The 23,429-nt window shown below is 46.9% G+C and overlaps 1 protein-coding gene across 1 annotated transcript; it reads right to left on the reverse strand.

The window, feature by feature from the left end:
• Nucleotides 1–639: 639 nt before the first annotated feature.
• On the reverse strand, nucleotides 640–22,938 carry HDIP1 (HDAC and MIER1 interacting protein 1). The gene is made up of 4 exons (XM_085892638.1): nucleotides 22,779–22,938; nucleotides 7,159–7,255; nucleotides 6,547–6,753; nucleotides 640–5,460 (listed from the first exon to the last, which is right to left on the reverse strand). The coding sequence occupies exons 1-4, from the start codon at nucleotides 22,845–22,847 to the stop codon at nucleotides 5,339–5,341; spliced, it is 495 nt and encodes a 164-aa protein (XP_085748764.1). The 5' UTR covers nucleotides 22,848–22,938; the 3' UTR covers nucleotides 640–5,338.
• Between the last annotated feature and the right edge of the window lie 491 nt (nucleotides 22,939–23,429).

Raw genomic sequence — 23,429 nt, forward strand, 5'->3', positions numbered from 1 at the left:
AGATGTTTTTCGACGTTTGTGTTTTTTTTCTGGGTGTATTGGCTTCGATGTCCATCAGAACGCAAAATTACAGCTTCCTACGCTGCCCGGAAGGTACCGATCTTTAATATCAGTCAGCGAGTCAGTGGTTAGAATGAGCTATATCTATCTATAATTCCAGCAATCTCTGTGTTTGTGTGTGTCTGTCTGCGACCGCCGTTTCCCGATGACCACCGGTCCGATCTGATTGAAACTTGCCAGGTGTATGGACCATTCTCTGTACAGAGCATCAGTGATGCCCAAGCAGTCTCCTGGGGCTTTGGGCACAATCCTGGACAGGTCACCACTCCAACACAGGATATTCAAATGGCTTAATCATGCCAGCAAGCTGGTACTCATTTTGCCAACCTCAGATGGATGACAGGCTGCGTCAACCCCACCTGGTATCGATTGAACAGCCAAGCAGGATTTAAACTCAGGACCCTAGGATACCAAGTCCACTAAGCCAACACTGGCCTGTGTATAGACCAACCATTCTATACTGCCTGTTAAAGCATTGCATGGTTCCTGCCACGGCTGGTAAGCAATCTGGCGCATCTTTTGCATTCTGCTTCTAGGCCATTACGAAGAACTTTTAAAATGAATGAAAATGGAGCCAACTTTAACTTCATTTGCTTTAATGTTTGGGGAACAATATGTTTATCATAAACATTTAGCAAATAAGACGGGCACAATTTCAGAGATTAAAATTAGCACCTGTTCCACACCAGAATGACAAAGCAAGGTTAAGTCAGGTGCAGAAGCATTCATGCAATACACATTTACAAAAACCTGCATTGATTTTATATAGACAATAAAATGTTTTCAAGTATCTTATCAATCAAAATCACAATTGTGGTACAGTACATTTCAAAAACTTTATCTTGGCTTGAATGTGGGCACCTGTGGTATTTACCTCCCTTTCATGTCCAAACATGTGACATGAACTCATTTTTTTTTCCTCCTCTGCTACACTCATGCCAAAGCCTTATGCATACATCAGATCAATGATCAAACAATTTAATGTATAACGAGTAATCAAGAAATAAATAAATAGAAATCACACGATGTAGAGTGACAAAACCCTTTCTTGATTGCAGGATAGATGTAAAAGTTAACTTCTTGGATCATGCAATCAAAATATTCCCTCTCAAACTTAACTGAAACTCTAAGGCATCATCATCATCTTTATATTTTTAAAAAGACTTGCCATGGCCTTCTGTCCTTAATATTTTTCAAGTGTTACATTGTAGGTATTATCTATCATACTGTGGCCTGCAAAAGTATTCACCCCCCCCCCCTCCAAAGTTTTCACATTTTGATGCCACTTGAGCTAATTTCATGATGCTTTCAAATCAAACTTAATATGTCGAGTCTACACAAACTACTCCAAAGTAATGAAGCTAAGAAATGCAGATAAAATGTGAATAAGTTAAGTTAACAGAGAAAATCAGATGATTCTCAGTTGCATAAGTATTCAAACCCTTTGCCTAATTTACACGAAATCACTTCAGGAGTAAATTATTTGTTTGAAAGGTTAAAAGTAAGTGTAATAGGTTTCACTTGTATGTAATCAGTGATTTAACTTAAAATTAATCTCCCTCACTTATCTAAGGAGTTTTAAGGTGAAACTCACTTGTCAACCATCAAGGCAAGCATCTTCTTTCATGTCGCTACACTTTTCCCAGCCACTGCAAAACACAGGCTCTGACACAGGAGTTGAGAGCCTTCAAACCATTCGATCCACAAGGCTCTGGTAAGAGAGGGCAATTCAGGAGATGCTCCATTGTTTGAGGAGCATCTCCAGTCACAATCGATAGGGCCATTTTGATTGTATCGCCACTTCTGCACTCCGCCTCTGCAGTGTCCAACTCCATTCCTGAGGCAGTTGAGACACAGCCAGGTTGGCCATGTCTCCCTGGCTCCTTTTGGCAGGGCCGCCTCAGGGTTAAGTGACAGCTTGTGAGGTCTTGATCGCAGGGTGCGTTGACCAGGGGTCTATCCTGCTGCTTTGGGGGCTACCATCCAGGGACTGAACAGCATGAAGGAAACTATTCCTGGATTTCAATCTCTTGGGTACTGGCTCGTGTTGAAAGAGTGGGTGGCGAGAGTCACGTTCCTGCTGGAGTCTTTCTATTTGTGAAGAGACTGCTCTTCCGATTGAGGGTGGAGCAAAAGCACAGCAAATAGAGGTCATCCACACACGTTGGTTTAAGGTAACCAGAAATAGCTCTGCAGGCTGTGTTGAGGACTGGATCCATCTTCTTAACATGTGAGGAACGGCCCCAAACAGGACAGGAATATTTTACTGCCGAATAGCACAAGGCAAGTAGAGTGCTTGAATGGTTCCTGGGTCTATTCCCCATTTAGAGTTGGACAACTTCCTCAAGATGGTGTTTCTGGCTCCTACCTTCGCCTTTGTCTTAAGGACATGATATTTGCAGCCGAAGGTATGCTCCAGGGTAACTCCAAGGTATATTGGCCTGGGGTTGTGAGTCAGCCTTCTCCCATCCCAGCAGATATTCAGCTTTTGGTTTGCATCCCTCTTCTTAAGATGAAAGGCACCAATTCTGATTTGCATTTTCTCTGGATTAGCCTGCAAGTGGTGGACGGTGTAATAGTTGGTTAAACCAGCGAGTGCATCAATGAGGAACTGCTCTACTTTCTCAAAAGGATTGATCCTGGGTTGTAATGCAGAGATCAGCATACAGGAAACTCCTAGTGTTGGGTGTATGGGTTTATCATTTGTGTAGATATTAAATAGTAGGGGAGCAAAAATGCTACAATTAGAACTATATATATATATATATATATATATATATATATATATATATATATATATATATATATATATATATATATATATATATATATATATATATATATATATATATATGAGGTGTACTCTCATATACTGCAATAGTCTGCAGAGAATTACTACAAGAAAGGAATGTTATTTTCGCCTGGGGCAGTTACTCATGAAGTCCACAAAGAAACGTCTACTTGCCAGCATGTGTTGAATCAGATCTGTCAGTCTTGCATCTTTTGTTATCTGGAATAACTTAGGCACGAGAACCGTATGATTGACTGTGTCGTTATGCCACAGTCAGGTCAACAAAGGCAACACCAGTTATCAGCTCTTTCTCATCACCATCCTCAATGAATTGGGTGAGATTCAGGAGCTGGCTTGTGCAGGACTTTCCAGGTCTAAAACCTGCTTGCTCCGGGATGAGATGCTGATCCACAAGGGAGGCCATGCGGTTTAGAATGAGTCTCTCAAATAATTTGTACGTGTGACAAAGCAGTAAGATGGGCCGGTGGCTCTTGGTGTTGGCAGGATCTTTTCTGGGCTTCAGGATGCCCACGACTTTTGCTCGTCTCCACAATTTTGGGATCTTCATAGTCGACAAGCAGCTGTTGAACGTGTCTCGTAACCACTGGAGAGCTATTGGTCCTAAGTGCTCGACTTGTTCACAGAGGATGACGTCTTGTCCGGCAGCTTTATTGTGAATCATCACTTTGATGCCAAGTAGCAGTTCACTCGTGGTGAAAGGACTGGTGAAGTTAAAGCTCTCCTGGTCATCATTAGCAGACCTTGGAAATTTAATTATACTTGGGCAATGGCCTGGATTTTCTCAGCTGTTCATGAGGAACTGGTGAACGGCTTGGTCTGCTGTGATCTCATACCGGGGTTGTGCTTTCGTGAAGTCGTTTCTCAGCATCTTTATGGTCTTCCAAACCTTTCTGCTGCTACGGGTCATATTTGTACATTCAATCAGCTCTTGACACTTATTTCGTCGCTTCTCTGATATGGCATTGATCAGTCTCTCTCCAGATTCCAAGGTATCATTCCCCAAACGGATTAGTATGGAAGCAGTTGATGTAGTCCTTGGAGAGTTCTTGAGCATCTTGACAGTCCCAGGATGTAATTCGTCCGGCAGCCTCTCGGGATATTGTTCCTGGAGGACCTTTTCATCTTCTCAACAAAAACATCGTCATTAGCAGGGGAGGATGGTAGGTCTTTTGTTGCGGCATCCAGGTCTGCTGAAAATTTCTCCCAGTTCGCCTTTATGAGGTTGAAGCGTCAGTGGAAATGAACTGCACGAGGAGTGACCACTGCATGGACTTTAATTCCAATAAGTCGATGTAGGGAGTTTGGGATTGGGGCCAGAACAATTTTCTCGCATTTGTTAACAATGCGGTTTGAAGCAAACACCAGGTCCGGGTTATAACCACGTCTCCATCTACTGCTGTTGAAGGAACTTGGTAGCTTTGCATCATTGACGAGAGACAGCTGTCTTGGATCTGACCAACTTTCGAATCATTCCCCGTCACCGTTTGTCTGTGAGTATCCCCAAAGTACACTATGGCAGTTGAAGTCGCCAATCAGCACATTAACAGAATTATCCGTAAAAACTGGGTAGGAGATTCACATTTCAGCAGGACAGTGATCTGAAGCACAAAGCTAAAGCCACGCTGGAGTGGCTGAATAAGAATAAAATAAATGTTCTTGAGTGGCCCAATCAAAGTCCTGACTTGAATCAAATTGAACATTTATGGCGAGACTTGAACATTGCAGTCCATCGACGATCCCCATCAAACTTGGTAGAACTAGAGCAATTTTCACGTAAAGAATGGACAAAGATTTCACCATCTCACCGTGTAAGGCTGGTAGAGATCTGCTTACAAAGACTCATAGTAGTCATTGCTGCAAAACGTTCTTCCACCAAGTACTGACCTTGGGGGCTGAATACTTTTACAACCAGTAAATTTTGATTTGTACATGTGTTTTTACAGGTATTCCTGATGTGTAACCTCCTTCAACTATAACAGTGTTTAGTTTGATCTCTACAGTTATAGATATAAAAGTTCATTTGGAAAAATTGTTTCCACATAATTCATAATTCATCTAAATGTGGCATTATTTGTAGGGGGGGGGTCAATACTTTCACAGGCCACTGTAGATGCCTTGTGGCAAAAATACATTAAATAGAGGTAAAAATTTGCTCCCGTCAAGGAGTCATGAACATAACCAGATAATAATTTGTTTATTTATTGTTCGAGTTTCGATCAAGCACAGCATATTGTCATTGTTTGGATGGGCAATTCCTGCACAAGCATTGCAACATTCCATCAGCAAAACCACAAAGTATTGTTTATATGTAAATAAAATTTTAAAAGTCCTGAAGGTGTAATTGTGCAAAAGGACACCTTGCTGGATGGAACATGATGTATAACTGCTTGGAGCACAGGTAGTTGCCAGTGTGATGATGGTGCAAATGGCAAGCAATACCAAGGTCTCTGCTAACCCGGGTAGAGATCAAAGTAGGAGTCTCTGGTTCAATATCTTCCGGTTTATTTCCGCAAGAGCAACAGCGAACACGAATGCCTTGTCCTCTGACAAATTGGCGTAGACGTCATAGTCTTTCTCAACTCTCTCCGCTGTGAGCAACGATTTGTTTCAAACATTCGAAGGAGACAGGGAAATGGAGATGATAAATAAACATGCAATTATGAAAAGAAAAACACTTTTATACAAAGTTTAATGATATTTTAGATGATCATGAGGAGAAAGACTTTATGCCGTAGGCAACTTAACAGACCTACCAATTGCATTGTGCTCTCCCCCACCATAATAAGGTAAAAATGTTAGATAAATGAACATCGGTGTTTGTATGTATGTTCCTGTGCACTAGGATGAGTTCCACCATGCCGCTACCTCCTTCTCATCCTAACAGGTATGTTCTCTGAATGCATTCGTTTTGTAGAACATTTTGTGGATGGTGAGAAATTTCCTTGGTTTGATAACCTAGCTTATTGATTTCTGCTTGTGGCCAGTTTATTATTCCACAGCTGAACTGGAATACTAATACTGCACGTTGGTTTATAGCTTTGATTTTATTCATTTGGGTGAGTTATGTTTTCAGGATCAGCCTCGCGCTACGCAAGTATTCTTTGGTGATTGTGTTGCACATTTGTTTGAGACATATTTGGTGGCCCTCTTCGACTCCGAGGTGTTTGTAAGATGCTTTGTTGTCTCGTTCCTTTATTGTTGTGTTTAGGTCGATTTCTGTTTTCCATTTTTGTTGGTTTACCTTGTATGAATGTACACTTGGCACACTTATCTCGGCGAAATTCCAGTCGAATGTTGTCGGAGTACCGTTTCACTAATTTGAGTTGTTCTGCCAATTTTTTTGTGAACAGCTTTAAATCATCCATGTACAGCAGATGTATCACTTTTCCTGTTTCTTTGGACATCCTTCTGTTGGACGTTAGGGTGTATCCATGTCCTTACTCATTGATGAGGTTGCTCAATGGGTCCAGGGCCAGGCAAAATAGGAGGGACAAAAGACTATCTCCCTGGAAGATCTTGCATCATATATTCACCCATGGTATTTCAATCTTGCCTTCCGAGTGCTGTAATATCACGTGGTATGACAAAACTCCATTGCTTTCTCAATAATTTTGATTACTTGAGGGTGGTGTGTGTGTATGCAAGGATTAGTTAGAAAGAAAGAGGACACACACCTTTTTCCTCAAGCCGCCCCTTTCCTGGAGAACCCTTGGGTCGCCCTCTTCTTCGCCGTGCTGATTCGGAATGCAAAGGGCCCTCGGTCACTCCGGATGTCCGAGCCAATCCAGCCTTTCTACTCTCTGCAGCTTTCAACACACTGATTTCTGGTCCATCTCGGCTTGCCCGTTCTGTTCTCCGTCGCTTTCCCTCTGGCTTCACTTCTGTTAAAATAATTACAATCAGCTTATGAAACGATCACATGTTTTTCCAACTTTTGCTCTTCCCATCACCAGGATAACATGAAAATAAACACAAAATAAAAATTTAAATATTAAAATTAACATAAACAGATCACATTCATATTATCTTACTTTCTAGACCCAAAGAAGTGCTATGATTCAACATAGAACAAAGACCAAAATTAAATGGTTTCATCCTTTGCAAAAGCTGAAACAAGCTGCCAAGTCGCATCAAATAATTCGACTCGATTTTCTGATATTATGATAATACAGACACACACAGACACACACAAACGCTTCAAACATATCACAGACACATGATAAATATCCCTTCCCTCCACCACCATCCAGTTTGCATTTTTGCCGCAAGGTGACGGTAAACAGTACCTGTGACTGAAGGTACCTTCTCGGCCTGTGTTTGGACCAGCAGCTTGCGACTGATGAAGACATTTCCACAAGTACAAGACTTGCAAGCCACTGGCACCTTCAGACAAACAACAGCTGTTCGTTCATTCTTGCTTTTCAGCAAAACAATGAAGAATATACATTATGAAATTAATGTTCACTTTTAAAGATAACACAAATATTATCAAAAGTCAGGGCAGTGACAGCCTGAGAATGTGGAGCACGCAATGCAAAGGGGAAGAAAGCATCATGACTGTGAATCTACTGGTGTATGACTACAACTAATTTTATAAATATATGTGGAAAAATTACAGGCCCAGGCCAGGAATTGAACTCAGGTCCTCTGGAAAACTGTACCAGTGCTCTGCCATCTGAGCTATCTGCGCTATCTGCGCTATCTGGGCAACCTGTTGGCTGAGCACATAATTCTTCCATATAGAAATGCCACTCTCTTTCCCCCACTGCTTCTGGGGCACTCACTGCCAACCATCGGAGCAGCGAGGGCATTTCTTGGGAAGGAGAGTGGCATTTCTGTATGCGGAGGAATTGTGTTGCTCAGTCAATGGGTTGCCCATATAATTCAGATGGCAGAACACTGGTACGGTTTTTCAGAGGACCTGAGTTCGATTCCTGGTCTGAGCCCATAATTTTTCCACATATATTCATAATGTTTGTTTCCTGTTCATTGATAATTGCATTAGTACACCTCCTGTGGTAATTAAGAGTGGACATGGAATTGTCACCCCATGGGGGGGGGAGGGGTAAGACCCTCTCGTGGACAGGCCCTCCCTGCTCCTAAGGTCGGCAGTGAGTGCCCCGGAAGCAGCGGGGGAAAGAGAGTGGCATTTCTATATGTGGAGGAATGGCAATGCTCAGCCAGTGGGTCACCCAGATAGCAGAGCACTGGTACAGTTTTCCAGAAGACCTGAGTTCAATTCCTGACCTGGGTCTGCAATTTTTCCACATATATTTATTATGTTTGCTTCCTGTTCATCGATCAAGTAAAAACACGAAATTCATCTTCCTGTATATCGAAGTGCACATGAGAAGGACCCTTCTGTTGTACATAATGTCACATCTGTGTAGCTGGTGTATGAGCACACGTGGATGACATTTAATGGGACTGACTGAGCGACCACGTATCCACAGATCGGGATCTAACTTTTTCCCACTTCCCCTATTATTACGATCGCTTTGCAATCATTCTCTGCTGTTCACCCTAGGGACCAACTCACCACCGAAGAGGATGCGTAGTGCTACAAACCACGGAAGGACGACCAGGGTGGGTGAGCCACAACAAGCCCAAATCTTTAAAAGGCAGGGTGCCAGAGGGCTGTGCCTCAGTTTCTCCTCACCTGAGCCTCAGTTTGTTTATTCTTCTTCTTGCATATATATTGTTGTGGTTACCAAATTCGCAAACCACCATTCAGGTCCCTTAGGTGAGGTATCTCGGTAAGTACATGTGTAGTTAGGTCCAAACCCGTTGTCTAGTGGGAATACATGTCATTTATGCGTGCTGCGACTCTTCAGGATAGCCGTTTTTCTTTTACTATCTTTATTTTGGACCAACCGCCATGATCACAACCACAACATCAACCACCGACCACAACCACCGCTTCACCACAACCGCAACGACCTTCACGTCACACCTCGCAACCGTAGCATCGCCACCGTTCTTGCCCCGCTGTGGGTACCGGTGTTGGATTCGTGCAGAGCGCGCGTCGAACAGCGTGTACAAAATCACGGATTTTGTGCTTCAAAAACGGATCAAAAACGACACACGCCCACTTTTTGCCGTCCAATCGGTGAGCGAGGGGCGAATTGGCCCCGCCCCCAGGGCGATCGATATATGCAAATTTGTGGATCAAAAAGCCTTCACGCCCACTTTTTCTCGGGCCAATGGGGAGCGAGGTGAAAGGTCAAAGGGAGGGGGTGAAAGGCGAAGTTACGGGGGGATAAAAGGACGGTGTTCGTCAGTCAGGAAAAGGAGAACGAGACCAAAAACGAGAACGAGAACGAGAAGGAGTCGGAACGGAGGGGACGAGTGTGGAAGTCTGGAGCCCGAAGCCTGCAGTGGCTGGAGAAGCTGAAGAGAGTCAGACGAGGGGGTGCTCGCGTCGGTGCCAGGAGCTGCACGCCCGAGGAAGGCCGGCAGCGCGACCTGGCCGAGGTGGAGACGCACACCAGGGATAATAAAGATCCTCTATACCCCAAGCATCAGCAACCCCCTCCTGTTTCCCCCCCGCGCTGAGATAGTGCGACCAAGGGGGCCCCGTTCCCACCCCCTACGAGACACCGTCCACGAGGCCCGCGGGTTGCGGGGCCATCGCCGCTCCGCGTCTCATCACCAGACGGGTAGGCGCGACCCGGTCTCGGCCTCAGGCCTGCCTCATTCTTGAGGGTATTTCTTTTCCTTGGTTTTGGGTATGTGTTGTCGGCGCCGTCTGTGAAGTAGAATTGTATAAGTGTTGCCGTGTGCTCGGTAGTCGGAATTAGCTCTGCACTGTGTTTTCACTTTTATGTTTGCTTTTTGTGTAAATGGAATTGTGTTTTCTTTTTTGTGTGCATTTGGTGGAATTGTATTTGTGTGCTTTCCGTTCGTCGTGAATAAATGTGCTTTATTGTTGAACTGTCTCCCGCTTCGCTTCACCTTTTTCCCCCATTGAATCCCCATCTTGCGTCACCTAAAGGGTTGGTAGTGGGCTGAGTACGCCCGATAATTAATCGAATCGTCGAGGTCGACGATAACACCGCTCGGTTATTCTGATAGTACGGAACGGGTCGCTATGGGCCCGTGTCCGAAGTCGACCTGCGGCGAGGTGCGATCGCCCGGTCTACCCTCCGCGTGCGTACTTAGGTAATTAGAAATTGGCGAGCAACCCTATCTCACGTCGGGGCTGATTGGCTCGATCGCGGTGAGACCGAAAGGTCCACCCGTGACTGGTTCCCGGCGTTAGTCCGAGAGGGTCACGACTGGATTGTCCGTCCGGTGGGCGACGTGCCGCGATTCGAGTTACGTGGCCGTCGCACGCCGGCGGGCGCGAAGACCGCAACACTGGTGTCAGGTCGTGCGATACAAATTCATCGCCCTCCTCGCGGCACTGGTATTGGAGAGCGGGACAACAGGCTCTCCTGTCTCCAGCGAAATTCACGGGAATCGGTCCAGGGGTGAGAGAAGCGACCCCCGATTCCCTCCAAATTACGAGCGAGCAAATTAACCCTTCACGAGAAGCAAGATGGCGTCTCAAGGCGAGCGGGAGCCGGGGTATTAGGAAATGTATATGTGTAATAATGTAGAGTCCATGGCCCAGGATGGAATCCCCGAGCAGGAAATGTTGATTGTGCAGGAACACGGACTCGCCCAACTGAACCCAGGGCCCGAGGTGGGTGCGGCAGCGGCCGCGGTGTATGACACCTCCCCCCCTCTCCACCAAGACCCTTCCCCAACCCCTGCCGAAACGGCTCACTTGAGTGCATCCGACATGGCCCAGCTATTCACCATGCTGGCACAAATGAATGCGACAATGACAAATGAAATAAAAAACGAAATGAAAGACATGAACAAACAAATAAACGAAAAGATGGATACATTCACAAACGAAATAAAACGCATGAAAACTAAAATGGAAACAAACATGAAGGAAGAAACGAGAAAGCTACGGGGTGAGACGCAGAACATGGGCCGATGCCTGCAGGCGGGCATGAAGGCCGTGAGCAGGGAACTTAAAATGGCGACTCCACGTGTCGGAACAAACGAGCTGGAAGGGGGTGCAACGGCTGACAGGCCCGCGGTGGAGGCGGGTAAGGAAAAAGTAATTCGGGAGACAAGAGACGAGGTGAAAGTAATTGCGAGGGAGAGAAAAGAACAATTAATACGGAAAGCAAGGATGAGGTACGCGGAGATCGTGAAAGAGCAAGGAGTGAAAAACAGGGAAGGACGGGAGCGACTTAAAGAGAAAGCAAGGTTGACCTACTTAAAGATAAGGGAAAGACGCCAGAAAGAAGCGGAGACTAATAGACAGGAGGGGACAACAGAAATTTATAAATGTATAGAGACACGGGAGACAGAAAAAAAAGGGGAGAGACAACACGATGAAGACGGGGTAAGTGACGCACACACACACACGGAGGTAGTGGAGGACAATGGGGGTGAGCTCGCGGACCGTGCAGGGACCCAGTGCGAGCAGCTGGATGGCCTCCTCCAGGAACGAGGGGAGGGAGTATGCCCCCTTGAGGCGAGTCACGACCAGGTGAGTTCGGTCGTGCTTTGCGAGGTTGAGGGGACGAGTGCTGTGGACGGGTGCACGGAGAGCTTGGGGGGGTATAGAGGCCCCGGAGACCCTTGTGGGGACTCGAATCCCCAGTGTGGTTGTCCCTGTGTGTGTGGTGCAAGGCGTGAGTGCGTCCCCGTGTGTGGAAGCGACCCCGTGTGTGAGTGGTGTGGTGGCGATGGTGCCGGAGTACGTGCTTCCCAGCACGCCGTGTGTGGATGAGGCACGGAGTGTGAGTGAGGAACCGCGGGTTAGTTCCCCCGCGTGTGTGGGTGAGGCACCGTGTGTGGAAGAGACCGCGTGTGTGAGTGTCGCCGTGTGTATGAGTGAGGTACCGCGGGTGAGTGCCCCCGCGTGTGCGAGTGAGGCACCGCGGGTGAGTGCCCCCGCACGCGTGAGTGAACGGCCGTGTGCAAGGTCGCTGTGTGCAAGGGAGACCGTGTGTGTGAGAGAGCGGTATGTGAGGGAGATGTCGGTTGGCATGCGGGAGCACGCAGCCGCATCTCCCGGTGTGAATGTGATGGAATGGACTGTGTGCGTCGTAACACGCAGGTGTGCGTGGGTCGAATGGAGACGGAGACGGCGACAGAGGAGAGAAAGCCGGGTAGCGGCTGTAGTTGTTTCGAGGACCGTGCCGGGTTCACCCAGCAGTGAGCACGCGGTTCGTGCTGTGCAACGCACGAGACCGCCACGTGCTCGCTTGCGAGAGTGAAGTCCCGGTCCGGAAACGCACGCGGTGGATTTGCCGATCCCGCGGACGGACAAAGTTAGGCAGGTAAATGGATTTGGACCGGACGGGTTCTCCACGCGATCGTGCGTGTTAAGCTCCAACGGGCAAAGCACATGTGTTCGCGTGGGGAACCCCTCGAGACGTGTGGCTTGTGTTTTTTTTTATGCGCACGGTGACGTCATGGCTGCACGTGGGGTTGGAATCCGGCAGGAGGGGTATCTCTGCCGGATGGTCCCGTCCAAGGAGGGACGAGGAACACGTGCAGCTGCATGACGTCACGGGCAGGTGCAAAGTGCGCGAGCTCTGAGTTGCCGCGCAGGTGCTGGGCATGAAAAAAAAAAAAAGGAACAAGCCTCACTTTCGGGTACACAGGATTCCTGGGCAAGGGGTGGAAGACCTCCTTGACCTGGGCACAGGATGGAAAACTAGTTAGGGGGAAGGGTTAGCTTAGCTAGACCGACTTCATGGGGCAGGGGTGAGTCCTCATGGAGTCCGTGGAATGGACTAGGTAGAGGGATTGTAGCGAGATTTAGGTTGGGCAAATAATTTTTGGGACATTCGAGAACAGAGACAGACTTTGGATGTGTAGAGGGGACGTAGCTTAGCTACGTAGTGTTAAAAGGAACGTGCTACTAGTTTAAGGGACGACGTGGGAGCACGAGTTAGTTAGGGGAGGTAGTTAGAAGGATGGCAGAGTTCAGCGGTGAGTGTGTTGAAGAGTTGTGAGGCGAGTACGTGTACATGTTGAGTGAGTGAGGCCAGCGGGTCTGTGTGAATGGAGCGAATGGGGAATGCATGGTGCGATGAGTGATTGGGGGGAGGAGTGACTCCCGCCCAAGGGACCCCGGGGTCAGTGTAGAGTGAGTTAGCTGGGTTAGTCAAATTGAAAAATGGAGGTCGTTTTGTTGTTGGTGGGAAAGTAGGCTCGAGACCCATTTGGAGGGGTGCAGGAGCCCTGTTGACGGGCTTGGGAGCGTGGCTGCGAAAGGTGAGTATCGCTGAGTGGGTACCCCGGGCACCAGGCTAGTCGGCCGCGGTAGGCCAAGGGCCCATGGGGGGCCGGGATAGAGTAGTGGGCACGGGTGCGCCTGCTTGGTGCGGGGGCCCGGGGCGCCATTAGCCGCGTGGGCAGTGCAGTGGGCACGGGTGACCCTCGGAAAGGGGCCCGGGAGGCCGGCCTGCCACGTGTGCGTTTCAGGAGAGGTGCCATGGGGGGGCACTCCCCGGTGTTAGGGAGCTGGTAGGCTCGGAGGCAGTGTAGTGCCCGGGGGTGCCATAGCGGGAGATTCGGCAGAGGGTCGTGCCTGCCAAAGGGAGCCACGTGTCCCAGCCAGGAGACCGTGTGAGGGCACGGAGAGAAAATTGGGGGGCGAGGCCCGAAATTGTGAGGACACCAACACAGGCGACGGGAATCTGGGTTGTTAGAACCAATAGTTTAAGCGAGAGGCGCTTGTTGAAGCCCCGGGGTAGTTTAACAGTTAAATCGTTAGGGTAGATTAGGAGATGTACCCCTCCGCACCATCCATCCCCTCGCTGTCGTTGTGGGCCGCTGGACCCACTTGGGTTATAGATCGCCGAACTCTGGGGAGGCCATTCTGAGGCTTCGTTGGGCCTCGACACAGGACGTTAGCTCTCCCTTATTCCCCTCCGGGAGGGGAACGTAGGGGTTGGGAGTAGGCTAGGTGACAGGATAGGTTAGCCGAACAAAGACGATAAAGGGGGTTAGGGGACGATTTATAGAGGGGAAGTAAAAATAAAAACAACAAAAAAATAAGTTGGGGCTAAATTGGCGTTTGACAAATTAAGGGAGTGGGTATGTACAGTGACAGGCAAAGGCGATAGGTTGGGAGGGAGACAGGTCGGTAGGTCCGAGCCCGCCTTCCAAGTGGCCAGCACCACCGCACTCCCTCCACCAACTTCCACTGACGGCAAAAGCTGGCCAGTTCATCTGCTGGCTGTTTTTCTTCAAGGCCTGTGCCGGCCAGTTCATCTGCCGGCTGTGTTTGCCTGCAGCGGCCTTCTTCTGCGGGCTGTGTTTGCCTGCCACCTTTGCCATGCCATGCCCACTGCCCACGTTCACCAGCCCCTTTCAATTTTTGCTTTGCCCCCCCTGTTCATTTCCATGTGCGCCAGGATCAAGGCAACAGTTTGCAAGCTGCAAGAACTGCCCTGTTGGCAGCTACAACACGGGCCTGCAGTGGCAGCCCGTGCACCGTGTTTGTGTCCATGCATCCATTCGTTGTGCTCATTGCGTGTGCCACTCGAGCTGGCACGGAGACTGCGTTGTGCAGCCCATGCACCGTTGTGGTTCACTGCATTCAGTTCAAACCGTTCATGCATCCATTCGTTGTGTTCATTGCGTGTGCCACTTGAGCTGGCACGGAGACTGCGTTGTGCAGCCCATGCACCGTTGTGGTTCACTGCGTTCAGTTCAAAAGGGAAGGCCTTGGACTGCGTGTGAGCAGCCAGCCACGTTCCCTGTCACCTGCATTGTTTTGAGCCAGAGACTGCATGCGGGCAGCCTGGCTCCCTGCTAACTGCTTTCTTTTGCAGAGTTCAATGATCCTGGGCCATGGTTTAGTGTAAAATTTGTAAGTTAAGGTTAAGATGTACTGTACATATGAGTGCGCCCCCGGCATGTTTGTCTTAGCGCCGGCAATTTTATTTAAGTCGTCCGTGTGAGTGAGTTTGTTTAGATAGTTACGCAGCCCTTAGGTTATTTATTTTGGGGACACGAATACCATGAATGTCGCACTCAGGGATCCGTAGGTAAAATGTACTAGGGGAAAACTACACATGATGGCACACGAAAATTTGACGACTCGGGACGAGTCTGTAAAAAGGGAAGGGGGTAGTGTTGTGGTTACCAAATTCGCAAACCACCATTCAGGTCCCTTAGGTGAGGTATCTCGGTAAGTACATGTGTAGTTAGGTCCAAACCCGTTGTCTAGTGGGAATACATGTCATTTATGCGTGCTGCGACTCTTCAGGATAGCCGTTTTTCTTTTACTATCTTTATTTTGGACCAACCGCCATGATCACAACCACAACATCAACCACCGACCACAACCACCGCTTCACCACAACCGCAACGACCTTCACGTCACACCTCGCAACCGTAGCATCGCCACCGTTCTTGCCCCGCTGTGGGTACCGGTGTTGGATTCGTGCAGAGCGCGCGTCGAACAGCGTGTACAAAATCACGGATTTTGTGCTTCAAAAACGGATCAAAAACGACACACGCCCACTTTTGCCGTCCAATCGGTGAGCGAGGGGCGAATTGGCCCCGCCCCCAGGGCGATCGATATATGCAAATTTGTGGATCAAAAAGCCTTCACGCCCACTTTTTCTCGGGCCAATGGGGAGCGAGGTGAAAGGTCAAAGGGAGGGGGTGAAAGGCGAAGTTACGGGGGGATAAAAGGACGGTGTTCGTCAGTCAGGAAAAGGAGAACGAGACCAAAAACGAGAACGAGAACGAGAAGGAGTCGGAACGGAGGGGACGAGTGTGGAAGTCTGGAGCCCGAAGCCTGCAGTGGCTGGAGAAGCTGAAGAGAGTCAGACGAGGGGGTGCTCGCGTCGGTGCCAGGAGCTGCACGCCCGAGGAAGGCCGGCAGCGCGACCTGGCCGAGGTGGAGACGCACACCAGGGATAATAAAGATCCTCTATACCCCAAGCATCAGCAACCCCCTCCTGTTTCCCCCCGCGCTGAGATAGTGCGACCAAGGGGGCCCCGTTCCCACCCCCTACGAGACACCGTCCACGAGGCCCGCGGGTTGCGGGGCCATCGCCGCTCCGCGTCTCATCACCAGACGGGTAGGCGCGACCCGGTCTCGGCCTCAGGCCTGCCTCATTCTTGAGGGTATTTCTTTTCCTTGGTTTTGGGTATGTGTTGTCGGCGCCGTCTGTGAAGTAGAATTGTATAAGTGTTGCCGTGTGCTCGGTAGTCGGAATTAGCTCTGCACTGTGTTTTCACTTTTATGTTTGCTTTTTGTGTAAATGGAATTGTGTTTTCTTTTTTGTGTGCATTTGGTGGAATTGTATTTGTGTGCTTTCCGTTCGTCGCGAATAAATGTGCTTTATTGTTGAACTGTCTCCCGCTTCGCTTCGTCTTTTCCCCCATTGAATCCCCATCTTGCTTCACGTAAAGGGTTGGTAGTGGGCTGAGTACGCCCGATAATTAATCGAACCGTCGAGGTCGACGATAACACCGCTCGGTTATTCTGATAGTACGGAACGGGTCGCTTAAGTGGCCCGTGTCCGAAGTCGACCTGCGGCGAGGTGCGATCGCCCGGTCTACCCTCCGCGTGGGTACTTAGGTAGTTCGAATTTGGCGAGCAACCCTATCCCACGCGGGGGCTGATTGGCTCGATCGCGGTGAGACCGAAAGGTCCACCCGTGACTGGTTCCCGGCGTTAGTCCGAGAGGGTCACGACTGGATTGTCCGTCCGGTGGGCGACGTGCCGCGATTCGAGTTACGTGGCCGTCGCACGCCGGCGGGCGCGAAGACCGCAACAATATAAAACACATTGCTGCAGGTAGCATGGGCATGTGTGCGTCGCCGATTCAATGCCCCCTGGAGGTTAGAGCAGTAATTTGGAATTTGTCCAGGGTGTCGGCAATAGCTTGCTTTCTCTTCACAAACGACACTGGGGGATTTTTACTGTCCAACAACTAATGTCAGCAGATGAGACACCCAGTTGTAATGTCTACCTGAGGGATGGCTGGCACACACGTTGATGCTTTGTCCTGCATGTGACAAACGAAGATGACATCTTACAGCTTGGCCGAGATTGCAACGCAGGCAAGAAAGTTGAGGCGAGTGTGTATACCTCAAGGCTATCCTGTCAGCCGAGCCCTAGCCTGAGTTCCCCTTATAAATGAATGCCTCGATTTGGAGAAGGTCTGGGGTGTTTGTGAGCAGTGCCTCAGCAACTTCTACCCCTGAATACCTGGACTAGGAGCTTTGAGCGGCTGGGTGCACTTCAATGGACTCCACAAAAATGTGTGCCGGACAGCTTCAGCAGTACACAGATGCCAATGAGTGCAAGCATGACACGTCTCTACATCTCTGCCTCTCTCTCTCTCTGTTCCTTTATTCCCCGATACTTTCCTGCATTTTTACTTTCACCTTGCAATCTACTATAAATGGACGAAGTGTGTGTATGCGTGTGTGTGTGTGTGTGTGTGTGTGTGTGTGTGTGTGTGTGTGTGTGTGTGTGTGTGTGTGTGTGTGTGTGTGTGTGTGTGTGTGTGTGTGTGTGTGTGTGTGTGTGTGTGTGTGTGTGTGATGTTTTTGGTGGAGTTCTCCTGGAGCTTTCTCATGTGGAATGCCATTCACCAAATTGATCGTCATGACCTCCTTGAGTAGATGAGGCTAATTAACTACAAAGAATCTGGAAGGATTCCCATGTTATAAAAACGCACGACATGTTAAGATATATAGAGCAGCTTAATACGTCCTTTCTACCAAGGCATGGCATTCCACTTACAAAATAAACAAAAATGATGATAACATTGTAACGAAGCATATATTAATGAATACAAATAATAATAATAATAATAATAATAATAATAATAATAATAATAACAACGAACGTATAATCCTCGTCCTGGACCAAGCACATCTGGGCTTGGTGAAAGACAAACTAACGTTCAAGCAGTACAGCAGGCGGGTATGCTACTAGGCCGTGAAGACCGATAAAAATTTGGGCCAAGGGACCAACTAGTTCCCACTAAAACCCTGAGTTGTGTGGGTATGTGGTCATAAGTGAGGGGGCAGGGTTTTGTACAAGTGTGTGTTGTATGTGATCACGTGCTAAGTGTTTTTTTGGCGCTTTTGTTCTTCCTGTATGTTATAGTAAATCATTGAAACGTGTGTTGGATGTACTGTATAAAGTGCCACTAATGTTTTAATTAATAAATTGCTTCGAGTTCGCGTGTGGAGTTGCTGTCTTGGTCTGTCATTCTTGGTGGGAAAAGCTGCCAACGTAACCATAACCATTGGTTGGGTTTAAATTTTAAGTTTTGGTCATGTGACTGTTTGCACCCACATTTTCAAATTCGACCTAGTACAAAACTGTTTGTCGATCCTCTGGCAGAGCCCAGTGGGTACTTGGTCCAACAATGACCCATATATGCTATAACACAAAGGAATGGCTCATAAGGCAAAAACGGGGTTCTGCCATGTATTTAAAATGAGTTCAACTCTATTCCAGTGAGACACACTCAGGTCAGACATGAGAAGGATTTACAAACAGAAGTTGTTTATTCAAAGACCTAAGTAGCTGAAAGGTGGAAAATTCTCATTCGTTCAATTCTCCTTGTTGAAGCAGAAAAACATCTACGATAAGATGATGTCAACAAATTTTGCACAGTTAGATATTTTTGAGACTTATGAAATGCAGTCTTTTAAAATTTGGATTAATCGATTATATTTGTAATAATGTTCAAAAAATATTTATGTATGTTTATTTAAACAAGTGGAGCATGCAACTATTGCACACCTTTCTCCTTTACTTGACATTAGGATAGACATACTAATTGAGAAAGCAGGGAAATATGCCCTTTTTATTATCCAATGCTGTCAAGTCCAAAGAAATATCCTTTTCAAGATCATGATGGTATTTTTTTTTTTGAAATGCACAATGCAGTAAACGCAGACAGGGAAAATCCCACAAGCTTGTGTCTTCCCACCTCCCCCTTGTCTTTTACGATTATAAACATCCCTCACTCTATCCGACTCTCTTTCACTACTGAGCTGCTCGAGCCCACCCTAGTGCCGAGCCCATGCACAGTGCCTTCAGGAAGTATTCACACCCCTTGATGTTTGTCACATATTATTGTGTGACAGCCTGAATTTAACATGAATTAAACCGAGAATTTTTTTACAGCGCGGCGACATCGCGCTGTTATATAATTGGCTATTCTGTCCTGTGTCTTCTGTCACACTTATGGCCGCATACGTCCCTTTGATCTGAGGGCTATAAATAGAAATTTGTCCAACGTCACAACTCTTCCCATCATGCATGCTAATTCACCGTGTCTACATTTAAATTTGATGACTGCAAAATTGTTTCATCATTCTTAACCTAGACTTTTACTGGCCCCAGCCGCGCGATATCGAAGTATTCGCGTCTTGTTTTTGTCACCAATCCACACAAAATATCTCATAATGACAAAGTGAAAACTTGTTTTTAGACATTTTTACATACTGATAAAAAAATTAAAATCTGAAATGTCCTGTGTCAATAAGTATTAAACCCCTTTATGATGACACTCCAACTTGAGTTCAGGTGCATCCAATTTCCTTTGATCATCCTTGAGATGTCACTGCAACGTAAATGGAGTCCACTTGTGGCCAATTCAATTGATTGGACGTGATTTGTAAAGAAACAGTGAGGTGTCCAAGAACCCAATGACCACTCTGACAGAACTACAGAGTTCCTCAGCTGAGATGCGAGAACCTGTTAAAAGGACAACAATCTCTGCAGCACTTCACAAATCATGGCTTCATAGGAGCGTGGCCAGACGGAAGCCACTCCTGAGAAAAAGACACATGACAGCATGCCTGGAGCTTGGAAAAAGGCACATGAAAGACAGAGCACGAGGCAAAAGATTCTGTGGTCTAATGAGATGAAAATTGAACTCTGGCTTGAATGTAAAGCGCTACATCCGGCAGAAACTGAGCACAGATCATCACCCATCGAACACCATCCCTACCATGAAGCATGGTGGTGGCAGCATCATGTTATGGGGATGCTTCTCAGTGACAGGGAGTGAGAGACACGCAAGGAAAGAGGGAACAATGACTGAAGCCAAATACAGGAAAATCCTTGAGAACCTGCTTCAGAGTGCAAAAGACCTTTGACTGCGGCAAAGATTTATATTCCAATAGGACAATGACCTGAAGCATACAGCAAAAGCAACACTGAAATGGCTTCAGAACAAGTGCGTGAAAGTCCTTGAGTGGACCCGACTTGACTCCCATTGAGAATCCGTGGAATGACTTGAAGATTGCTGTTCACCGACGCTCCCCATCCAACTTGACAGGGCTTGAGCAAATCTGCAAGGAAGAATGGGAGAAAAATCTCCAAATCCAGATGTGCATAGCTGATACAGACATACCCAAGAAGACTCGAAGCTGTTATGGCTGCCAAAGACGCTTCTACAAAGCACCGACTCAGGGGACTGAATACTTATGTAAATGAGACATTTCAGCTTTTCATTTTCTATAAATATGTAAAGGAAAAATTCGAAAAACATGCTTCCACTTTGGCCTTATGGGGTATTTGTGCGGATCGGTGACAAAAAAAAATTAAAATGCAGTGCATTTTAAATTCAGGTTGGAACATAACAAAATGTAACAAAAGTCGAGGGGTGTGAATACTTTCTGAAGGCAGTGTAACTAGTTGCTGTGCATAGAGTGGGTCCCACCGTACAGATTTAAAAGGGGAAGCATGTCATGCCAGGGCATCTGGAAGTTGGGGCAGGAGGTGTTGTAGAGAATGAGTTGAGTAGGAAATTGATGTCAAGCTGAGCAAACTAGACGCCAAGCAAAAACACATGACACCACATGACGCCAAATGGAATAAGGCCAGAGTAGAACATCGATCATAATGATGGTGTTCTTGTACGAGGTCTAACAACACGCCTCGATTCACTCTTTCACCAGCAAGTGACCAGAATTTGTTATGAGGATGTATAACCAGCTCGCTACATGCTGTGTCCCTGGGAGAGTCTATGACCTGAGGAAGTCCGTTGGGACGCGGATGAAACGTGTCTGCTCTCACATTTTTGTTACAAAAGGGGCACGGGAGAGTTTTGTACAAATTTTGGTTGGACGCCAACGATGGATAATCTCCACTGCCATGAACTTAAAATGGCATATACTTATGAATACACAATAACACAATGCATTTACACGAGCAAGCACACCAACGTCATGTACATTAGCCAAAGGAGCTTTAAATGTTTTACTTTGTCCAGTGGTGAACTTTGTTACTTATCAAATATATATATATATATATATATATATATATATATATATATATATATATATATATATATATATATATATATATATCTCAGTTTCTGTGTCACAAGTGCTGCACATTCTCCAGGGCACACCTTCCTCCCTCTCCCCCAGCAGGCCAGACACGTTCTACACAAAGCCGTGGTACATTTTGGGACGTCAAGCACAGTTACTTTCTGTTTGTTGGACACAGTGATGTGTCGATCGCTGGTAACTCAATTTGTGCTCACCAGAATTTCCAAATGTATGATTATAGGCACATGAGCAGTACGCATGTTTTCACTTCATATACATAACCTGATATAATTATATTTTTGGGAGATAGAGGCAGCGGTCTGTTGCCTATACACCGCCCAGATAAAGGGATTTGTCAGAAGAACGTGTTGCATGCTCGGATGAAGTATGCAGATATGGTTGGTCCTCGGCTATGATATTTATAATAATCATAAAGATAACTAGAAGGGCACTCGGTGGAGCGCATACTTCCGCCATGTAATGCCTGATCCATGAGAATATATCAGGCACATTACATTTTTGAGATATCATGATATATGTCGTGTTTGGCCCGATCTCTCAAAGGTGAAAAATCACTTTTAAAATTCTCAGTCGGTTCTGGATCCGGATCTTCACCAAAATCGAATCAATTCATCGTGGTCACACACCCAACCTGTCCACCAAGTTTCGTCCAGATCCGTCCACAACTTTTTGATATATCCTGTACACACCCAGACAGACAGACAGACAAACAAACACAAAGGGGTGTGAAAACATAACCTCGTTCACCTTCGGCGGCGGAGGGAACAAAGCAACTTTTGTTTAGTAAATAATAATTAATCACGATCATGGTAAAGGCTCATCCATCTACTACATACGCATATATGGCGAAACTTTGGATCACAACAACACCCCAAACCCCACCACCCCCCTCCAAGCACACACGTTTCAAGTCGACCCCTTCCTTTTCCCACCTTTGCCTTTCCATCAATCCCCCTCCGATAGCACAACCCTCTCCACCTCGATTTACTCGAACAACCTCCTGAAACCGGCATTTTGACACACAATGGAGTTTGTTATAAAATGTAATAAGGATCATTCCCCCCGATTCGGGATTTCTTTTATAAACTTTTACAACATCCTCGGCAAGTCCCAATGATCCCAAAAATGATATAACGCGACATATATCATATATATATATATATATATATATATATATATATATATATTTAAACCTTATATCATCGGTTGTGAATCATGGAAGCGAATCGATAATTTAACATGTCGAGTCATCGACACCAAACATTGAACAGGACCACGAACTGGCGGCGCTACCATGTTCATTCAGCTCCACGTCAAAACTCCAACCCAACTACCCGAAACTTCGAAACGGAACTGATTAATTATCCATCGATGTGATGGAACATAGTTTGGTTTGGTTTAGGAAGTCGTTTCATCTCGATCGTCAATTTGCGAAACGATCCACGAAAGCACAGCCGGATGTATGGATGTCCGTGTCCGTGTCCGTGTCCGCGTCCGAGTCGGTGTGTGTGTCTCACGGTGTGCGTGTACGTACCTGCGAGTCGCAGCGCGGACAGCTCTTAGTCGCTGTCTTTGTCGATTTCTTCCCTTTCCCCCCGGACATCGCGAGCTGTCCGCGTGTACGTGCTGTCCCCCCCCCCCCCCGGGGTGCGGAACTTTTAAACCACACCACAAGTTCTAATCTCGGTGAGATGGCATTCAGAATCAGTGGAACACGTAATTATACAAATAAATAAATAAATATATATATACATATAAATATACATATAAATAAATATATACAATTGTGGGTCAAAGTTCACTTGTGCTTCAGTGCGAGTCTCGCGCCAGTTGTTGTTATTGGACGTTCGAGAGACAGAACGTCTTGTTTGAATATAACGACTCAACGGGTTATTTATTTATTATTCCTCTTACTTTTAAAACGAAACGAGATTCTAAAATTATGGACTTTGCCAACGGGTTGCGAACTTCTTTAACTCGGCAATGAACACGTCACACGAATCGAGCGCTTTTCATCCATTACAACCTCTCGTTGGCATTCGAGCCATAGCTTGGCATTTATTTTGTACTTTCACTTCCTTTTCTCTCCTTTTTTCGTTTTATTCAACTGCTCGCACACCCGCGTGCTTTCGCCGGACGCAGCGCTCTTTGGGCGGTGTATAGGAAATCTGAAGCTTCGATGCAG

This window comes from Eptatretus burgeri, chromosome 8 (assembly GCF_056783735.1).
Source record: "Eptatretus burgeri isolate ZD-2024b chromosome 8, Ebu_testis_v1, whole genome shotgun sequence".
Classification (NCBI taxonomy): domain Eukaryota; kingdom Metazoa; phylum Chordata; class Myxini; order Myxiniformes; family Myxinidae; genus Eptatretus; species Eptatretus burgeri.

Bases quoted from the DNA above. Each gene is read 5' to 3' on its own strand.
- HDIP1 (XM_085892638.1), bottom strand. From the start codon at position 22,847: ATGTCCGGGGGGAAAGGGAAGAAATCGACAAAGACAGCGACTAAGAGC. The intron at 7,256-22,778 runs GTACGTACACGC...GTTTGTCTGAAG, and splicing joins GTCCGCGCTGCGACTCGCAG to GTGCCAGTGGCTTGCAAGTC. The intron at 5,461-6,546 runs GTGTGTGTCCTC...CGTTGCTCACAG, and splicing joins GGGGCGGCTTGAGGAAAAAG to CGGAGAGAGTTGAGAAAGAC.